Source organism: Lathamus discolor, chromosome 18, assembly GCF_037157495.1.
Source record: "Lathamus discolor isolate bLatDis1 chromosome 18, bLatDis1.hap1, whole genome shotgun sequence".
Classification (NCBI taxonomy): Eukaryota; Metazoa; Chordata; class Aves; order Psittaciformes; family Psittacidae; genus Lathamus; species Lathamus discolor.
In genome coordinates, this window is record NC_088901.1 from 4,925,117 (window position 1) to 4,944,104 (window position 18,988).

The 18,988-nt window shown below is 50.5% G+C and overlaps 1 protein-coding gene across 4 annotated transcripts; it reads right to left on the minus strand.

Annotated features, from left to right (window-relative positions):
- Positions 1–46: 46 nt before the first annotated feature.
- KPNA6 (karyopherin subunit alpha 6) lies at positions 47–18,114 on the minus strand. 4 transcript variants are annotated; one of them, XM_065697553.1, is made up of 14 exons: positions 18,000–18,114; positions 9,033–9,259; positions 8,331–8,426; positions 7,953–8,052; positions 7,579–7,673; positions 6,704–6,835; positions 6,399–6,487; positions 5,306–5,405; positions 4,156–4,319; positions 3,338–3,416; positions 3,055–3,180; positions 2,373–2,500; positions 1,894–2,072; positions 47–1,119 (listed from the first exon to the last, which is right to left on the minus strand). In XM_065697553.1, the coding sequence occupies exons 1-14, from the start codon at positions 18,001–18,003 to the stop codon at positions 935–937; spliced, it is 1,704 nt and encodes a 567-aa protein (XP_065553625.1). In that variant the 5' UTR covers positions 18,004–18,114; the 3' UTR covers positions 47–934. The 4 variants fall into 4 exon arrangements, with proteins under 4 accessions (XP_065553625.1, XP_065553624.1, XP_065553623.1 ...); XM_065697552.1 differs by lacking the exon at positions 18,000–18,114 and adding an exon at positions 10,711–10,807 and having other exon boundaries at positions 9,126–9,259; XM_065697551.1 differs by lacking the exon at positions 18,000–18,114 and adding an exon at positions 10,711–10,807.
- Between the last annotated feature and the right edge of the window lie 874 nt (positions 18,115–18,988).

Sequence of the window (18,988 nt, forward strand, 5' to 3'; positions counted from 1 at the left end):
CTTCCCCCCCATTGATGCAGAAGAAAAACCCACGACTCAAAACGTGTTCTCATGGAAACAAAATAGATTTCAAGTAAAGCTGAAGGTGGGCTCTCACCGTGGCCGCAAGCCCGGGGCTGGAGGCAGCAGCAATGCAAACACAGCCTCTGCTTCCCCCTCCCCGCCATCCCGCCCCTCCTCACAGTTACCAGCTTTAGGGGTCTTGTTGCTTCTTTTCTCTCCTTGTGAAGGGTACAAGTAGTTCTTCAAGAAACAAATCACCAAAATACAATGCTCTATGCCAAGGGAAGGAGCCTTCCCCCAAAAAACTCTTCCCCGGAGTGGGAGAACTTCCCATTTCTCTGTCCATTTACAGTGTATTTCAGGGGAGCGTGGCCCCAGGTGCGAGAGGACTGTCCGCTGAAGGAGGGGCGCAGAAAGGCCAGGGCTAAACTTTGCTCTTGGCAAATTAGAGTCTTTAATAAAGAGTAACATGTGCAAAAAAAGGAAAAAAATAAATCATTAAATAGCTCAACCCAGGGCTTGCAGAATTACCGGTGTCAGAACGCTTACTGCTACTTGTGTTCTTACCCGACCCATCGCTGCCATCTCAATTAAGTACCCGAGTTAAGAAGTGACATTTGGGAAGAGATCACCACAAAGGGAAAAAAAAATAACCCAAACCCAGAGGTGCAATTGCCACCTCCGTGTCCTTCCTCCACCCAGATGCCTGCTTTAAAGACATGGATGCAGCAGCAAAAAGAAAAAGAAGTGTAAGAACATCCCCTTCTCTCCGTCCCAGCAAAGCACTGGTTTAGTTGGTTGAAGGAAGAATTGCTTCCTAAAGGTGGAGTGGGTGCTTGGCCTCCCGTGTGCAAGAAGGGGATGGGATGATCAGCTGCTCTCGGTTGCTTTCCAGCAAGTTTGTGGTGTTCTGTTCCCTGCCCTGGGCACATTATAGCTGGAAACCTTCCATGGGGGCTTCAGACTGCTGGAAGATGAATTGCTGCTGGTTCTCATCTACCTGGGGAGCCAAAGCAGAGTCATCCTCTACTCCAAAGTAGTGCTCAATCAGGTCAAAGGCCTTCTGGTAGATCTCTTGGTTCTCATGGCTCTGTAGGAACTCTATCTTATCCAAACCTTGGAGGGAAAGAGAAACGGAACGCGATGAAATGAGGGGATCCTGGTATTTGCAACCCCACATCCATCCTCCACCCTTCCCCTGCTCATTGCAAGGCCTCTGTCTGCATTACATTTAGGGTTGGTGAGCAGCACCGACATCTAAAGCTATTCCAGAGCTGCTTGCGGCTTTCCTATCAGGCAGCATTCATGTCTCTTCAATAGCCTGACACAGATAAAGCAGCTGCACCCCCAGCTCTGCTGGGGACAAACCCACATTTCAGTGAGGTTAAACCAAGTGGCACAAGCAGGTTGGTATTTGCTGGGGGTACGGAGGGGAAGGAAGCAGCGCCTGCCCCAGTAGCCTCCAGTGGGAGGGCAGCAGCAGCTTTCCCTGTCCTAATTAAACCCACCAAATTAAGTTGCTCCAGGGAAAAGTGAAGCCTCTCTGGATTTCCATGGAACACCCACCGTGTATAACTGGGTCCAGTTAGAGCAATTTTAGACTCAGAAGTGTCACTTTTTACTTAGCTCAGCTTATTTCCGATTAATTCTGCTACAAGCCACAATTACCAGCTCAGCTGCAGGTCTAGGAAGCATAGACCAGAAGCAGGATAGTTTTTACTTCCAAGTATTTTGTCCTATGCCCAAATCCTAAGAGTCTAAAGACACCACTGGAACAAATCTTGGCTAGTTTGGGGTATACTAAATCCTTTAGCACAGCAGAAAAGCAACGACAGAACTAACAGACACCTTGTGGTGCTCAAAGCCAACAGCACCAAGGCCACAACCTACCATAGGCCTCCTCAATCAGACTGCAGTACGGGTTGATGCCTGCCCCACTTTGGTTGGCCTCCTGCTCTCCAAGCCTCAGGATGTTCTCCAGTCCGTTCAAGGCCACCTGGACAATCTTGCAGTCCATGACAGTCAGCAGGTCACAAAGAGGCTTGATACAACCCAAGTTGACCAAGTATCTGAAGAGAGAGCACCGGCAACACACACTGCTCAGGATGTGGAATTTAATGTCATCAGGTTTGGACATTTAGCCTGGTCTGAGCTCTCTGAAGGGGCTGGGGTGGGGGAAGCAGATTGGATTTGCTTCTCCTGATTCAGAAGGAAGCTGCAATTCCCAGCTCAGGGCACGATCCAGCTCTGCCTCAGGCACCCTCCCACAGGTTCTCCACATCACTCCCTTGTCCTTGTCTCACAGTTCCCACAAAGACAAAGCTTCCATACACTGACAGCTGTCCCCCAGGAGGAGCCACAGGGAATACCTGATCTGCTCAGGGGTTCCTCCTGACGTCGCGTTGGTGATAGCCCACGCTGCCTCCTTCCTCGTGCGGAATTCTGCTTTCTGCAAGATCTCTATCAGGACTGGGAAGATGTTTGCATCTATGACTGCCTGGGGAGAGAGCAGAGCAGCGAGAAGGGTTTGAGTTGGCAACGTGAGAGAAACCTCCACCTCCATTTGTCAGTGCAAAAGAACTTTCCAAGCTGTGCTCTTCAGCAATTCCTCAGCCAAATCCTATTAACACAAGACGGTCGATCCCACAACCAGCCCACAGCAGACAACCCCTATTACTGCAGCAATACTGGAGCAGTGCTCCCATCACTCATCTGCCTTTATGTAGGGCACGAAAAGGATAAATGACAACTCAACAAGCTCCAGTTTTTCAAAGGGGTACCTCTAACAGAGCAGGGAGATGCAGGGGCTGTATCTGCTCCTGCTCCAATGATCCAACCTGTGACACTTATTTCAGGCCAGTCTTTGTTGGTACCATTAAAAGCTTTTCTTAGCTCCATGGACAGATGGCTGGGAACAGCAAATTTGCACATTACTGCAGAATGAGAGATGTGAACAAACCCAGACTCCGACCGACAGGGAAAAAAGCTGAGAATCCTTAATGCTGAGCTTGGAATTGAGGTTCACTGCAGGCGGGCTGGAGAAGGCCCTACCTGTATCTGCGCTCTGTTTCCTGCTGTGATGTTGGATATAGTCCAGCAGGCTTCTTTCCTGATTGATTCCTTGGGACTACTTAATAAGTGAAGGAGACAAGGCAGGGCTGAACAGTTCAGAATCACCTTTGGAGAAAGAAAGCAGAAGTGAGATCACGAGTGTCAGGTCCAGAGCTGGAGCTGGGCACAAAATGAAGCAGGCACTCCAACATCTGCTGAAGAGCAAGAAGAGCCTCAGCAGGAAGAACCTCCCCATTTCCTGGGCTACAGGCACTTCCCTCACCTGGGTCTGGATATCATCCCCAGTCACGATGTTACCCACTGCTCGCAGAGCTGGAGAGGCCACTTTGTAGTCGTTGTGCCTGCAGGAGAAATGGCACAAGGACAAAGCCAAGTCTATCAGATCACACACAGCAACTCTCCCCAGCAACTCATCTGCATTGTTTGCTTACAATTCCTCCCGCTAGCACACAGTAATACTGACATTGAAAACAAAGTCACGGAGCAGAGATTTTCATCCTAACTCCATCATCTTCAGATGGCTCAATTACAGATCTCACCTCTTACATACCCCCCCCCTTCCTGACCAAAAGATGTTGTTAACCCAATGAGAACACCCAGAATGTTTCAGGAGAATTTTGGAAGCAACTATCTCCCAGTTCTGAAGGTGTTAGAGGCTCATTCCAACATTTTATCCAAGTTCCCATATAGGTATCAGAGCCAAGCTGATTTTTGGTAGACACTCTTTTTGCCGCCTGTGGATCTGCCTAGGAACTAGGCTTCCATAAGCATGTTTGAAGGTTGAGAGCATAAGACACACTGCAGTCCTCTCTCACACATTAGAAGCATCATTCCAACCTCTCCCAGCTCACAGGAGGAACCCAGCTTCTCTCAGAAAGAAAAGACAGGAAACTACAGCTCTCAACCTGCTTCAGACCCTCCTATGTCATTACTGCTCTGAAGTCAGCTACAGCACCCACTACCTGGATCCTATGCACACAAGAGGTGTGAAGGGTGCTCTGATGGGTTTTGACATGAACCGAGGTTCAGGCACACACTTCCCAGTCTCACTGGGCCGAAGCAGCAAGACAAGATACTCACATTAAGAGCTCCACCAGTCGCCGACACACTCCCGAGTCAATAACTGCTTGGATTTTCTCATTGGGACCATCTGATAGGTAGGAAAGAGCCCAGCAGGCATCTGCCAGCAGGTCAGAGTCACTGTTGAACAACAACCGGGATAACACTGGCAGGCAGGGAGACACCTACAACAACAGCCACCACCCCAGGTTAGTCACACTGTGGCCAGGACCACCACGTTTGCATGCAAAGCACCACGTGGTTGTGCTGACTGGCAAGATAACAAGTCTTGGATGTCCAGTGTTTCCTCCCCTAGAGTCAGCAGCTTCCTTGTTGGTTCACACACCTTATAATCAGTGTCTGAAGTTACTTCAGCAGCATTATTGCTAAAGTGAAATTACACCCCTTCCTCTAGGACCAAGTCTGGACTCCTGGGATAAGTGCTCCCGTGCAGGCTACCATTTGGAAGCTCCTTACACATCTTGTGGAAGAGCACTGCTCCAGTTCTTATTCTTCATAACCCCAAATAGCTCCGTATTCAGAGCAGCAACCACCAACAGTTCCACCTCTGAGTACTCTGATCATTTATAAGTGATTCTATATGACACTCCATTGAGATTTCATCCCAAGGTGAGGGACAGAATCTGAACAGAATGTCAGCTCTCAGGCTTTGAGGGCAAAAACATTGATCTGAATGGTTTTCTTCTACCAAAGAAGGATGAGACAGCTGAAAAGCCAGCAGACCCTTTTGTTAGTGCCAGCAGCACACCAGGAAAGGGGGAGAGGAAAGCTCCCACCGCTCCAGGAGTCCCGTTTTGTAGCATTTAAAGGTCTCAGAATCAAGTTTTCAGTCACAATTTGAGTGAAGTCTCAACATTCGTGTTGATTAAAAAGGTTTAGGAAAGCCTACAGCATAGGCTGCCTCACAGGGAAGCCTGTGCTTGCCCCTTCCTTGAGGGGTCCAGCTGATGGGCTGCTACTGGAGCTGGGCAGAAAATGAACGGGTACATAAGCACCTGCTGAGCAGCAGGGCGAGTCTCAGCAGGGAGAACCTCACCCTGTTCCCTCCCAGAATGACTTAGAGAAGTCCAGCAGTCAAAAAGAATTGAGACAACCATGGACACTGGGTGTCTCCACATCACCTCTCTGCCAACAAGGCATTTCCTCTCACCTTATCAAATTCAGGTGGTGGACTCTTTCCTCTGCACAAGTTTGACAAGGCCCAGACAGCATTTCGTGTCATTGTCAACCTGGTGGACTTCGTAAGGAGCCTAAAGAGACAAATAGCAGGAATTATCATCCTTGATGTGGAAGCCAGCAAGGGAATCAAGAGGAAAAGGACCAGTACAATTTTAAGGAAGTCAAACCACTATTCCACTTGCTGCAGCTCAAGCCATGCTGTGTGCCTCTCGAGCCTCTCCATAAGCAAGAATAGAAGTGACATGCAACTACTTCTTAGGATAAAGAGCTTTTATTGCTACCAACAACAAGGGATGTGGGCCAAGAAGGCAAGTTCCGCATTGGAGAAGTCACAGAAGGAAGGGCAAGTTAGTTGAATTGCAGTTCCAAGTTCAAATTCAGCCCAGGCAGCCGCTCACACCCTATCTGAGGTCAGACGGTCCTCACTAGAGGACACAAACTGCTGTCACTCCACTCCAATGAGGACAGCAAGTCCTGTGGGCTGACGACTTGTCAGCAGTCACTGCTGCCAGGTGACTGACAGAAGTAGCAGTGTAACAATCCGTTTGTGCTAAAGCAGCAGTTTGCCAAGGCCAGGATAAAGATTCATTCTTTCCAGAGCAGTGAAAGGACGTGTCTGACAGACAGCCCTGGCTCTGGTGGGCACACACCATGCTCAGGAGCTGCAGAGGGGAAGTGGGTACAAAGACCTGCTCCCTGTTGTCAGCCCTAGATACAGCAGCCCACTCGGACAAGCACCTGAAATCCACAGTGTAAGCACAAAGAGCAGGCATCTGGAGGGACACACAGTGAGCACTGTGACTCCAGAAAGACAAGCACACTGCACAGCACCAGCTTCAGACTGAGCACAGTGTAAAGGTTTGTGAGAAGGCATGTTAGCTACCAAGTCCCACTCAGTATCAGATACTTGTCTGAACTGCTGGTTTAACTGGTACCAATGGTTTGATTCCCAGCAATCATCACCATGAATTGCTAGGGAATCTATTCACCCAGTGCAAATATTGCTCTGCTGTAGGGCACTGGGACATCAGGAACTGGATTGGCAAGTATTCATGGCTACTCACATTAATAAGGGAGGAAGAATAGCGCAGTTAAGGACATAATCTCTACACAGAGAGCTGTCTCCAGCAATGTTCCCCAATGCCCAGACAGCCTGAAAGGAAACAGCAACAGTTTTAGGATTCACACAGTTTCTGAACAGAGGAAGAAGAGGGCAGTGTGCTAAGAAAGCATTTCCCTGTAATTCCAGGCAAGCTGGAACTGAAGCCAGTTGTTAGACACTGGCCACACAGCTTTAACACCACAATTTTATCACAGGCAACCCCACTGTGGTTCTCTCCCTAACCCCAAAGTAAGAAGTGAACCTTACCTGTTCTTGAACATCCTCAAAGTCAGAGTTTAGCAGCTCTATGAATATAGGAACTGCCCCAGCTTCAATTACTATTTTTGTTTGTTGGGAAGTTCCTGATGCAATATTCGTCAGTGCCCACGCTGCTTCGAACTGGAACAACCAAAGAAGTGACAAGAGGATGACTACAATAATCCTGATTTAGCAAAATATTTGCCAGCAAGTTCTGGCTATCATTCTTTTGACTTCTACTAAAAAGGTCGTGAGAGAAAAACCATATCCGAAGAGCTCAGTATTTGAAGGAAAGGATTTTACTTTCCTGAGCAATAAAGAGCCACATCTGCTAAATGCCTTCTTGGAGGCTCTAAGGATAGATAGGAGCAGGAGGCAGAAGACATCACCAGTCACACCTCATTATTTCACCCATACAACCATCTTCCAGCAAGAAAAGTGCAGACACACAGTGCACAAACACACCTGGAGCAGACCGTTTCTATCCCTCTGCCCCATGGCAGCATCAGCTCTACCCAACCTCTAACAGACTCTTCACCTACTTAACAGCCTCCAAAAAGGGCTTCTCCTCACACAGTTTCTTCCTACACACACGTTCCATGACTCCACTGGCTCCCAGCAAAGACAGGGAGGCCAAATTCCCTTCTGCTGCAGCTCAACTATGGTATTTTTGCCAGCATTCTTCCAAGAATTTAATTCAGAGCCATTTATCATTTCATTTCTTGCTTAAGCATTACAGGCTCCCTTTGCTTTCTCCCATCCATCACAGAACCTGCACCTTTCAGGTTCAAGACACCACTTTTCCCTCACAGCCCCTGTGGGTTTGGGTTGCTGTGAAGGTTCCACAGCTCCATGCCATGATTCCCCAGCAGCATTTCCTTTACCTGTAGTGTGCAGTTCTCACTCCTCTTCAGGAATTCCACAAATCTGTCCACCACTCCTTGAGTGTTTATCACTTCATCTATTGGAGGATTCGGCTCTGAAACAGCAGAACAGTGTCAAAAGAGCACACAGGTCTAACAGGGCATGAGCTGGCAATGAACTGAATGATCCCAACCTGTACAAACCCAGCAGGACAACTCTTCACAATCACTTTCTGTGTAATTCATACAACCAGAAATCATTACAATGTACCAGATTCTAGCTTTCTTCCCCCCAGGCTCAAAGCTACTAAGCTTCTGTCCAGCAATACACAAACACAAATGCTTGTAGAAGACACGTTACATCAGAGCTGACGGCAGGAAGGAGTTACTTTTACCTTTGGAGAGTAACTTCCTGAATTTCTGAGTGGTTGCTAGCTGTAGGTCGGGGTCATCTGAGAAAAGCATCTCTACCATCTCTCTTGTGATCACTCCCTCCTGAAAGCATGCAAAGGAGACAGAACAAGGGTTCCATTTCACACTAAGGCATCACAGTCCTGACAGCCTACCATGATTTTGGGCTTAGCCAGTAATCCAAAGATACAAATTTGAGATCTCGGCACATGATTTACTTCCTGACAGCCTCTTCCAGTTCACCAGAGTAATATTTGCAACGTTCTCAAAAGTGAGAAAGCAAAAACCTCTCAAGTTTGTCAGCTCTCTGCTGTCCCCACTGTCAAATCTATCCACAGGCATGATTGTAATAAGGCACCTACCCCACATGTGGTGGAAGTGACATAGGGATCCACAAGGAGACTATCAAACATGGAGGCATCTTCATTGATCAATTCCACATTTCTTCTTTTAAAGAGCTGGGGAGGACCAAAACACAAGAGGCATTATTAGAAAGCAATGATGTATAGTCTTCATAACTAGACATTCTTGTTCCTCAAGCAAGATACTGTCAGCTAGGCTGAGCCCAACCTGAATAGAGAAGCAGTCATTAACAACAGCTCTGCCCTCTGAAGCCTAGTTTGGCACCAAATCCCGGTAATAAAACATGCCAAGTCTTGCCCTCAGACACTGGTCTGCAAGTGCAGAATTGGACTTAACAAGTGAGGGAAACCAGGGAGAAGGCAGCTGGTAGGTGATGCACTGATAGAGCAAACAGTCTGAGCCACACGTCACCTCTTAGGTTCATAGACCTCCAAGGCAAAAAGAAAACCACAGCTCAGAATTACTATGTGCAGCCCATACTCCCACTTGTGCTTCCTGCTTCGAGGAAACAGTCCTATTCACCAACTACCCCAAACACCCCTTTACCAACAAGGATCTGTGAACAAAAACCTCCAATACCCCAAGGAAAAAGTGCTTGGAAAGCTCTGGATACAAGCTGTGTGCTCTGCACCGGGTACAAAGAGAAAGAGAAAAGCAAGATGTTGGTTAGAACAGGAAAAATAAGAGGACTGCCAACGAACCTTAATGCACAGATCCTTGAAGATTCCAGTTAGGCAGCAGCACAATCCTGGGTGTGTTAAGGCTGTACACAAGCTACTCAAGGTGACAGTTACCTGTTGCTCTCGTTTCTGTTTGCGCAGTTGAATTCCTTCCTCTTCTCTTCGGCGGCGCATTTCCTCGGGGTTTAGGGCTTTGTTCTTGTAACTCTTCATTCGATAGTTGTCCTTGGCAGGGCTCGCCATGGTCTCTGGGAGGAGAAGACATCACCTGCCTCAGCTCTCTGCTTTGTTAACCCACACAGCCTTGCTGACAAGGTAGCCCGGGCACGTGAAGCAGCACGAAATAGCCAGATCGGACTTAGGATGTGATCCCAACCTTAGCTCATGTCATAGGCTGCTACGGCAAGAGGGTTAGGAAGTTTCTAGGAAGCATAATTCATAGGTTCCAAAAGGAGCCCAGACCCAATTGGATAGTATTAGGCACATACCCTTGTGAAAGGCTCCCACTCAAATGGCTTCCCTGTCCTTAGGGGGTGCACGACTAAATTCCACCTTGGTTTTTAACAGAAATTCCTTCCCTTGTATCATCATGGCATAAACCACACCTTGACTTTCTTCCCCAGACTGAGTTCACCATGTACCCACAGCAAAAAGCCAAGAGGACTCCCAGGCAAACTGTGGCCTTGATGCTATAACAATGGTACCAGACCTTGCAGAAAGCAGGGCTGCACGTCATGTACAGGCCACGTCTGTCCCACCAGCTACTGACAGGGCTCAGTACCTGACCTACTTATTTTGCTGGTTCCTATCTGCCCCACACAGCACTTCTTGGTGACTGTAAATGTGCCTTGCAGTCAGGGAAGTGACACTTCACTATTTGGCACAGGGAAAGGCAAGCAGGGCCAAGCAGAAACCTGAGGACAGAGGGATATCAACTCCCCAGCTGCATCCAGCTGTAATCCACTGTTCTGCCCATGTCAACTCCTTGCACTACTCCAGACTTTCCCTTTCTCCCACTTACAGTTATTTGCTTAACATCCATGCCTTTCTCAGGACAGGAGAGGAGCAATCATGATACACAACAGAGTGCAAATCAACCCCAAGACCAAATTCCTCTCCTCCAGAACTTTGCTGGCCACCACCACTCTGCTTCCATCCAACTGCTGAGGGCAGGTGGAAGAAGTGCCCTGTGAAGGTTTGCAGTGCTATCTCCTCCCCCTCCTCTTTCCAGCTTCAGGCACTCCTCAGCCACGTTGTTCACAGAAAGCTTCAGTCTGACTTATCAACTGCCTCCAGCCCTTCTGGAGCTGCTCCAAGGTCAGCTGGAGATGGTTCAGACCTTACTGCCCTCCTGCTAGGAACACTGTGAGAAGACACACACACACACACACACACACAACACAAAAGCAGCCAAAGGTTCAGTGCCAGGAGAAGAGGAAACAGGGAAAATTCATGTTTTGACAGGAGAGGATACAAAATACTTTCAGCTCTAGGATTCCCCCAAACCAGCTAAAAAGGCAGCAAGCACTGTGGGGCTTGCTTGTGAGGTGATTTCACAGCATCTTGCTAGGAGGGGATTCTCTTCCCAAAACAGCAAGAGGAAAGTCTTCTGAAAAGCAAGAGATAAAAACCCCAAACTCCAAGTTCCTCTGGTCACTTCCACTGTAAGAGATGCAGGTCCCTGGCACACAGCACTGACCCTGTCCAGAGTTAGAGCCTTCATCAGTAACTTGCTTGGGAGACTGCGAGTGGCCAGAGGCTGTAAGAAAGAGGGAGTCCATCAGGCTGAGCACCACTAAAGAAGAAGCACAGAGCCTCAAAACTGACCATAGGGGTAACGAAGTTACAGGAGGTCCTGCAAGATCTGAAGCCTTACAGAACTCTATCTTCAGTCTCTTCCCGAAATACCCCATTTTATAAGGCTTGTCCTCCATAAAACCAAGGCAAGAAACCTGCTGACACCACACTCAACCCTGCACTCTACCTCACAACAGCCTCACTGTGAAGCCTGCATTAAACCATTCATCTTCCCCCCAAGTTTACCTCTCACAAGTTCAGGATTTCAGAGACCTGTTCCTAAAGGTATTTGGCAGCACTTTCTTTACATGGCAAAGAGCAGAGACTGAAGATCATAGGAACTCGTCTATCCCTCTTCTCAGCAGCATTGTATGGCATGATTGGTCCAGGTTGGACAAAGCCTTGGGTGACATGGTTCAGTGTGAGGTGTCCCTGCCCGTGGCAGGGGGTTGGAACTGGATGATCTTAAGGTCCTTTCCAACCCCAACTGTTCTATGATTCTAAGATTGAAGAATTGATTATTAACTGAAAATCAGCTAATTCAGAACACAGAAAAGGCTTTTAAAACCCCTACAGGCTTCAGGGGGGTTCTATCTGATCTGACAGTAGCAAGGTGTGGCATCTGCACAGAGATGTGAATTCAGAAGATCTGTTGAAGTACCAGCCTTACCTCAGTGTAGCCCCATTGCTGCCCCAACGCTAATGGCTCATCAGCCACACAAAAGAGTGAGAGTTCCTGGCTTCCTTCTGAGGATTACAACAGAATCCCAAACAAAGACAAATTTGTTCCCTCCCTTTGGAAAGCTGAAGGCTCCAATTAAAAGGTAGTTTTGAAGACAAGGAGGAGGGAAAAGTGCTTAAAGGAGTTAATGCCATATGCTGGATTACCAAGCAGTTAGTCATATAAATAGCAAAGTAACACATGACAGCTCAGCTGCCTCCGAACTTGCACAACCCCACTGGGCTGAGCACACCCCAACACACTGGGAGGTCTCAGAGCACACTCCTCACCTTGCAGTTTAAGGCTCTGGATTTCCCTGTTATACTAAAGGGAAATCCCTACTGGAATATCATGAATATGTTATTAGAGAAGGAAAACCATCAGGAATTAGGACAGGATTAGAATGAGGCACTTTCACCACCAGGGTTAACAGTCAGTTCAGGCCCTCCAGTTCCAGGCCCTTGCTCATGCTTCACTCCTTCTGGCTGCAAGAGGCAGCCTTGTTTCCTAGGAACCTGGTTTCCTCCACATTCTGCATCCCTCGGATTACCCTGGACCCAAAGCACAACCTCTACCTGTTCCCTTTTCACTGGTCAGGTAGAAGCGACCCCTGCAAATCCCTCTGAACCATCCATGCTTCCTCAGCAGGTTACTGCCATTCGTGAGCACTGGTTACGGAGAGGCTCGGTGTACACCACCACCCTCACCTCAACCTCTTCCATCCAATTCACCTTTCTTGGGCAGAACGAAAACCTGCAGAGGCAAAAGCTTGTTTAAAAGGTGTTTAAAAACCTGAGCCTGCAGAGCTTTCCCCTAGCTCCTTCTGCAAATCAAAGAGCTCCACACAAGAGTTTTCACACTGTTTCCAAATACCAAGAACACTTGAGAACCTGCTGTCTGCACCAAAACCTCCCAGAGATCACACCAGAAAACAGTCAACGTTAGACTTGCAAGATTGACCCCATTTAAAATGGTGTTCTTAGAGCCTGGACAAAACATCACTTCTCTAGGAATCCCCTGGACTCAGGCAGCTGAACAGGTCTAAGGGTTATCAGCTTGCACATAGAAAGAGTAATTTCTGTCTCCTGAACATGTAACATGAGGTAACCCTGGCTCTGCAGGAGATTCTGAGCCCCAGTTGTACATCTGATGACTTGCTCTAACAAAGCACAGCCAGGTAAAGCTTTGCTCAGGCACCAGGCAGATGGAAGGCTCCATAAACACCCACTGCTCCTGGCGCAGAGGCACTCCTCTGCCCTGGGGAAAACGGCAGCAGTTGGGAAACTTGGGGCCCGTGGACTGAGTGTCGGAGGCATTACCTTTTACTTCTCAGCTCTGTGAGTGGCTCTACAGGCTGACAAGCACAAGGGGAGTGTGTAATTCAGTTCACTGACAGCTGAGGAAGCTGCTACTGCTGCAAACAAGGACTAAGGCTGAAGCAGCACCATGAGTGTGGCTGCAGCTCCATCATCCTGAGTCAGAAAGACAAGGCCAGTGTCAGCCAAGGAACTCTGCTCACTATTAACCAGTGGCTGCAATGATCTGCTAAGGCCACTTCAGAGCACAAAGCAATTTGCCTTCCAGGTCTGTGCTAAACATAGATGTAAACCAAACACCGACACACCTTCCAGGGCTGCCGAGCATCAAGGAGTTAAAACACAGCTTTATAACTTCCAAAAGAATCCTGTTTGCTCCGTCCTCAAAACCTGCACTACTAAAAGTCCACCTGAAACCAGTCAACTTCCTCAGTCTTAGTCTCCCCAGAGAGAATGGTTGCCTGAGGGGGGGTTTAAAGCCACAATCAGAGCAGTGCCTCCCAGCACACAGCCCACCTTTAGTACAGAGTCCCCACACCAACAGCTGCTGAATGCTAAACACCTCTGGAATCACCCCTGCTCACTGGCTGAGCATGAGACGGAGAAGTCCTTGATTGGGGTAAACAACTAAAACCACTGGTGCGTTATCAGCTTTGTTCTCAGGCTAAAGACAAAACCACAGTGCTGCCCCAGCTACTAAGAAGGAGAAAAATAACTGCTGAACCCAGGACACAGGCTCATCCTTATGTACTGAATGATGAGAAGGTATTTACCACTTAAAAAGAAGGAAGACCAGTGTGAAAGGTCGGCTTTGGAGGCTCAGCAGAGCCCTCAAAGCCTGTGTAAAAGCCAGCATGAGCTACAGCAGCTCAGCCACAAACTGGAATTCCAGGGTCATCACTGCCACACCAAGACTGTCACAGCTTTTTGATGTTACTGGATCAGAAACCCACCCCTGCTCCTTTCCAGAGGATGCTCTTCCCAGCTCTCTGCATTACAAAGAGCATTTGCTCCAAACATTTCCTCAGCTGCTACTAAAAGCCTCCAAGCTGAGTCACTGCAGGTCTATATCAGGACTCGAGCTGCTGAGTCAGACTGAAGCGACAAGGCAGAGAAACAGTTACACTGACACATCTGACAAGGCCTTTTTTAAGGCAAAGCCCCTTTTCCCAAAGGGAATCTTTGTATCTGGTACAGTTCTGGTACTGGGCATGAGACATACCCACAGCACAGCCCCACCAGCCAGGAAGGCAGCAGCTCTGCATTTGGAGGGGAGAAGGAATGAACCCCATCAGCACCCACATTTCCACTGGGTACATTTCAAAGCTTCTCAGCTGGGGCAGATCCTCCAAAGGCTCCTTCCAAGCTGGGTTTCCCTGTGATGATATAAACTGGGACAGCTACAATTAAACCCCATCTAAATGGGACAAGCAGTAGCAAAACACATCCAGCAAACTACTAAGTTTCATTTGGCAAATGTTACTGACTCTGTCCTTTGGGTTTCTTCTACCCTTCCATACACTTCCCAGGGGAACCTCCCATCTCCTGCCTCCCCACTTGACCAGGCTCAGAGTTAAATACATACTCCTACAGGACCCCTCCTAAACTCAGCTGTGCAATGCATTTTACAGCACTCCATGGACATGTCTTCAGTCAGCTCTTAAGAGCTCAAGCACTTGCTGTACAACACAGCAGAAAGGTTTTTCCTGACAAATACGGACTTAATGTCTCTGGAAAATTCTCTTCTAGAAGAAGCATGTCCAGGTCAACTTTGTGATTTCAGCTGCAAGCACAGAAAGAAGCCCAAGTAATGCATGCTACTGAAGTACAGACTAAATGAAGCTGGGTATAATAAATACATTAAAGTAGCTGAATTACTTGTACAGTATAAAAAGACAGCCCTGAACTACTACCAGAAATGAGCCAAGAACAGATTCTCCTATTGAACATGTCACTGATAATGTCGAGTCAATTAAAACGCCCTTCACTTGCTCAGAAGGCCACAGAGGGAAAAGGAAGCTACACACTTGTGCTTACAGGAGAACGACTACACAAGAAGTCCCGTCAAACAAACAGCAATTCAAGGCTTTTCCCTTACAGCCCTGGAATTACCCCAACTGCTGGAAAAGTGGCCAAGTTCTGTCATCCCATCACTCGTGTTGCTCTGTTTGCATGCTTGCTCTGCTGCTCGTCTGTTGGAGTGCTTATTACACAGAAGCACAGGCAGAGGCAGTTCTCTTTCAGAGTGGTCTTAACCCCAGGCTGCCACCAGCCCCGCGGGCCGTGCTGTACCAGGGGATAAGCCCTGTTTGGCTGCTGGGGCAGCAGCCACCACTGGCTCCCTCCCCTCTGCTTCAGCTCCCCAGAGCCAGTGATGTGATATCACTGCTGGAATGTGCAGCAGCGCCATGGATGTGGCTGGAGAGGGGGAAGGGAAAGGCAAAAATCCTCTTTGGGGAAAAACAACAGCCCCACAGCACACTCGTCCTTCCCGAGAGTCAAAGATCAGGATTCCTTCCAGGCTATCCATGTCAAAAGAACTCACCTATTCGTGGAATGGTTTGTGCTGGAAGGGACCTTAAAGCTCAACCAGCTCCAACCCTTGCCACGGGCAGGGACCCCTTCCACTGGAGCAGCTTGCTCCAAGCCCCTGTGTCCAACCTGGCCTTGAGCACTGCCAGGGATGGGGCAGCCACAGCTTCTCTGGGCACCCTGTGCCAGCGCCTCAGCACCCTCACAGGGAAGAGCTTCTGACTTATATCTATGCTAAGTGATTAATTTCAACTCTGGCTCCTCCTGATCTTTACACCTCAAATATCTGAGGTTTGGGGCTTCAAGTCCTCTTCAACACGACTGATGCATCCCAAGACATTCAGATTTCCTGAAGAGTGGGCTCTCAAGTACAACAGCGTCACCCAAGGCCAGGGAGTCCTTTGTTACAATTCTTTAAGCAGGGATTAGCTCTTCAACTAAGTCAATTCAAACTTGACCCACAAGAGTTATAGGAGGTTAAAACCGACCAGATATAGGCAGAGATGATTAGAGGGCTATCAAGGTCTAGCAAAAGCTCATCCTTCCCAACATGTGCTTTGCTCCAGAAACAACCACCACTGATTTGCAAAGCAAATCTGATTTCAGCTGGACCTTGCCAGCACAACAGCTTAAAGCCGAGAGGCTGCAGGAATTCATACTTTCACTACTACATTCCTCTAATGATCAAGCTCCCCTTTACAAAGTTCATATTTGCTCTCCTCAACACAGCAAACAGAGCCAAAAAGAGCCAAATAACTCATTCAATTCATCAGCCACAAAGGTTTTGTGAAGCACAGAGCATCGCACACAGCTCCACAGGCTGAGGAGCACTGCAAAGGCATCCAGACGTGGCATTTGCATAGCAAACGAAGAGCAAACCCAGGAGCATGCCTAAGAACGCAGACAAGGCCAACACCGCGACTGCTTACAGCCACCACTCACCCTCAGCCTGCACCACGCATGGGGTAACAGGGTTGTGCTGCCACCATTTAGCCCTGTTAGCCAAAACCAACGCCTGGATTGTTTCAAACATTGAATTATTCGAACGTAACTTCTTCTCTGAGAGGAGTTTTCAATCCCTGCTGCCAGAAAAACCCTGCTTCAAGCTCCAAGCAGCGGTGGGGAAGGATGGGGAGCTCCTCTGCATGCAGTCCTCAGCTCCAGATAACAGCAGCAGCTTTCAGGCAGTCACCCCCAGGCCCTTGCTCTACACCAAGATTTCACATCTCAAGCTATAGATTCAGTTTTAAAAGCTGCTGTGGACAGGAGGTGCCGCAGCCACAGCACACGCAGGCTTGCGGCCACTCACCTGCCCTGGAACACCACAGGATGAAGATGGAAGGAGGGTTTCTGGTGAAATCATAGAATGGTTTGGGTTGAAAAAGCTCATTCAGTTCCAGCCCCCTGCCACGGGCAGGGACACCTCACACCAGACCACATCACCCAAGGCTCCGTCCAACCTGGCCTTGAGCACTACAGGATCGCACCCCAAAGGCCATTTTTAAGGCTTCTGAAGGGAAATCTGGTTCCAAGACAAGGCGAAAGTTGGTAAGACCTTAACCCTCCAGAGGATCCTCACCCTGCTTTACAGAGAACACGCCTGCCACAGGCTTGGCTTTCCCACCCACTTCACCCATTCAAACCCTGCCTTACTACTTGAAGCCTCAAGGAAAAGACACGTCCCTGAGCAGGGAGTTTCAATTTCAGACTGCATCCAAAGCAGCAAGAAAAGGCTGCTGCTACTGAAGTGCCTTTTGAAGGGCAATGCCCAGTTATGAGTTATTCGTAGCTCTCAGAGAGTGCTATCTGCAGCCCTGCGTCCACCCTGGGGGGAACAGCACAAGAGGGACATGGAGCTGCTGGAGCGAGGCCAGAGGAGGCCATGGAGATGCTGCGAGGGCTGGAGCAGCTCTGCTCTGGAGCCAGGCTGAGAGAGCTGGGCTGGGGCAGCCTGGAGAAGAGAAGGCTCCTGAAGGGGAGACCTGAGAGCAGCTCCAGTGCCTAAAGGGGCTGCAGGGAACCTGGAGAGGGGCTTGGGACAAGGGCCTGTAGGGACAGGCCAAGGGGAACGGCTTGAACCTGCCCTAAACCCTCCCGGACTGCAGAACGCAGGCTCGCAGGGGCTGACAGCGCCACGGCCGCTTTAAGGCAGCACCAACCGCGGCGGCTCCTTCCCCCCCGGCAGCTCTGAAGCGCTCCTCCTCGGTGCCGCAGCACAAACAGCCCCAGCGCCCGAGCGCTGAACGCGCCGCTCCCCGAGCCCGAGCCGTTACCACAGCGCTGCTCAGAGCGGCCAACGACCCCCGGCACCCGCCCCGCGGCCCCGCTGCCGGGCTGGGACCGCCGCGAGAGCCCCGCGGGCCCCGAGCGCCCGCCCCGGAGCAGGCCCCGCCGAGCCGGGATGAGTCAGCAGCGGCGGCCGCGGGGCCCGCACTCCGCGCCCCGCCAGCCGGGCCCGCCGCCGCTGAGGGGGGACGCGGCCGGAGCCCCGGTGCGGGCTGCCGGGGGCTCACGGGACGCGCTGCCCGCGCTGCCCCGGCCGCCGGCGCCGCCGCTGCTCCCGGCGCCTCCCGGTGCCCCCCGAGCCCCGCGCCCCGAGCCCCGGGCGCTGCCCGCGCTCACCCATCGCGGCTCCTGCGGCGGCGGCTCCCGAGCGGCGGCGGCCACAATATGGCGGCGCCGGCAGAGGGAGGGCGACGGGCACGGAAGGCGGCCGCGGCGGGACAAACCTCCTCGGCGCGCGGACGGGGCGGGGCCGCGCCTTCCCAACCACCGGCTGCGTTCGGGTGCCCCCTAGCGGGCGGACGTGGAATCCGCGTCCCGTCCCCCGGTGTCCGGTGCCCTCGTGTCCCCCCCCCCGTGTCCCGTGTCCCCGTGTCCCCGTGTCCGGTGCCCTCGTGTCCCCCCCTCCCGTGTCCCGTGTCCCCGTGTCCCCGTGTCCCCGTGTCCGGTGCCCTCGTGTTCCCCCCTCCCGTGTCCCCGTGTCCCGTCCCCCCGTGTCCCCCCTTACCCCCTGCGCCCTCCCGACTCCCCACGCACGCCGGGCGGGTTCCGAGCGCAGGAACACACAAAGGTGATGTTTTATTACAAACGCGGTGACCCGTGCTGGCCTCGGCATCCCTCAGGAGGAGCGGGGCCGCCCGCTGCCGCCCATGGCGATGAACACGTCAATGGGGACGTTGGGCAGCGTCAGGCAGTAGCTGCCGGGGCATCGCCGCAGCTGCCTACGGGAGAGAGAGGAGTGAGCAATGCTCGGTGCAGCCTGGCACGGCACAGCCTGGCATAGTACAGCATGGAACAGCATGGTATAACATGGTACAGCATGCTATAACATGGTACAGCATGCTATAACATGGTACAGCATGATATAACATGGTACAGAATGGTACAGCATGCTGCAGCACGGTACAACATGGTACAGAATGGTACGGCATGGTATAGAATCATAGAATAGTGTGGGTTGGAAAGGACCTCAAGATCATCCAGTTCCAACCCCCCTGCCACAGGCAGGGACACCTCACACTAAACCATCCCACCCAAGGCTTCATCCAACCTGGCCTTGAACACCGCCAGGGATGGAGCACTCACAACCTCCCTGGGCAACCCATTCC

Coding starts and splice junctions, on each gene's coding strand:
- KPNA6 (XM_065697551.1), bottom strand. CDS start 10,792: ATGGACTCCCTCTTTCTTACAGCCTCTGGCCACTCGCAGTCTCCCAAG. Junction 8,053..8,330: donor TCACTTCCACCACATGTGGG/GTAGGTGCCTTA, acceptor GCATGCTTTCAG/GAGGGAGTGATCACAAGAGA. Junction 5,406..6,398: donor ATTCTTCCTCCCTTATTAAT/GTGAGTAGCCAT, acceptor TTGTCTCTTTAG/GCTCCTTACGAAGTCCACCA.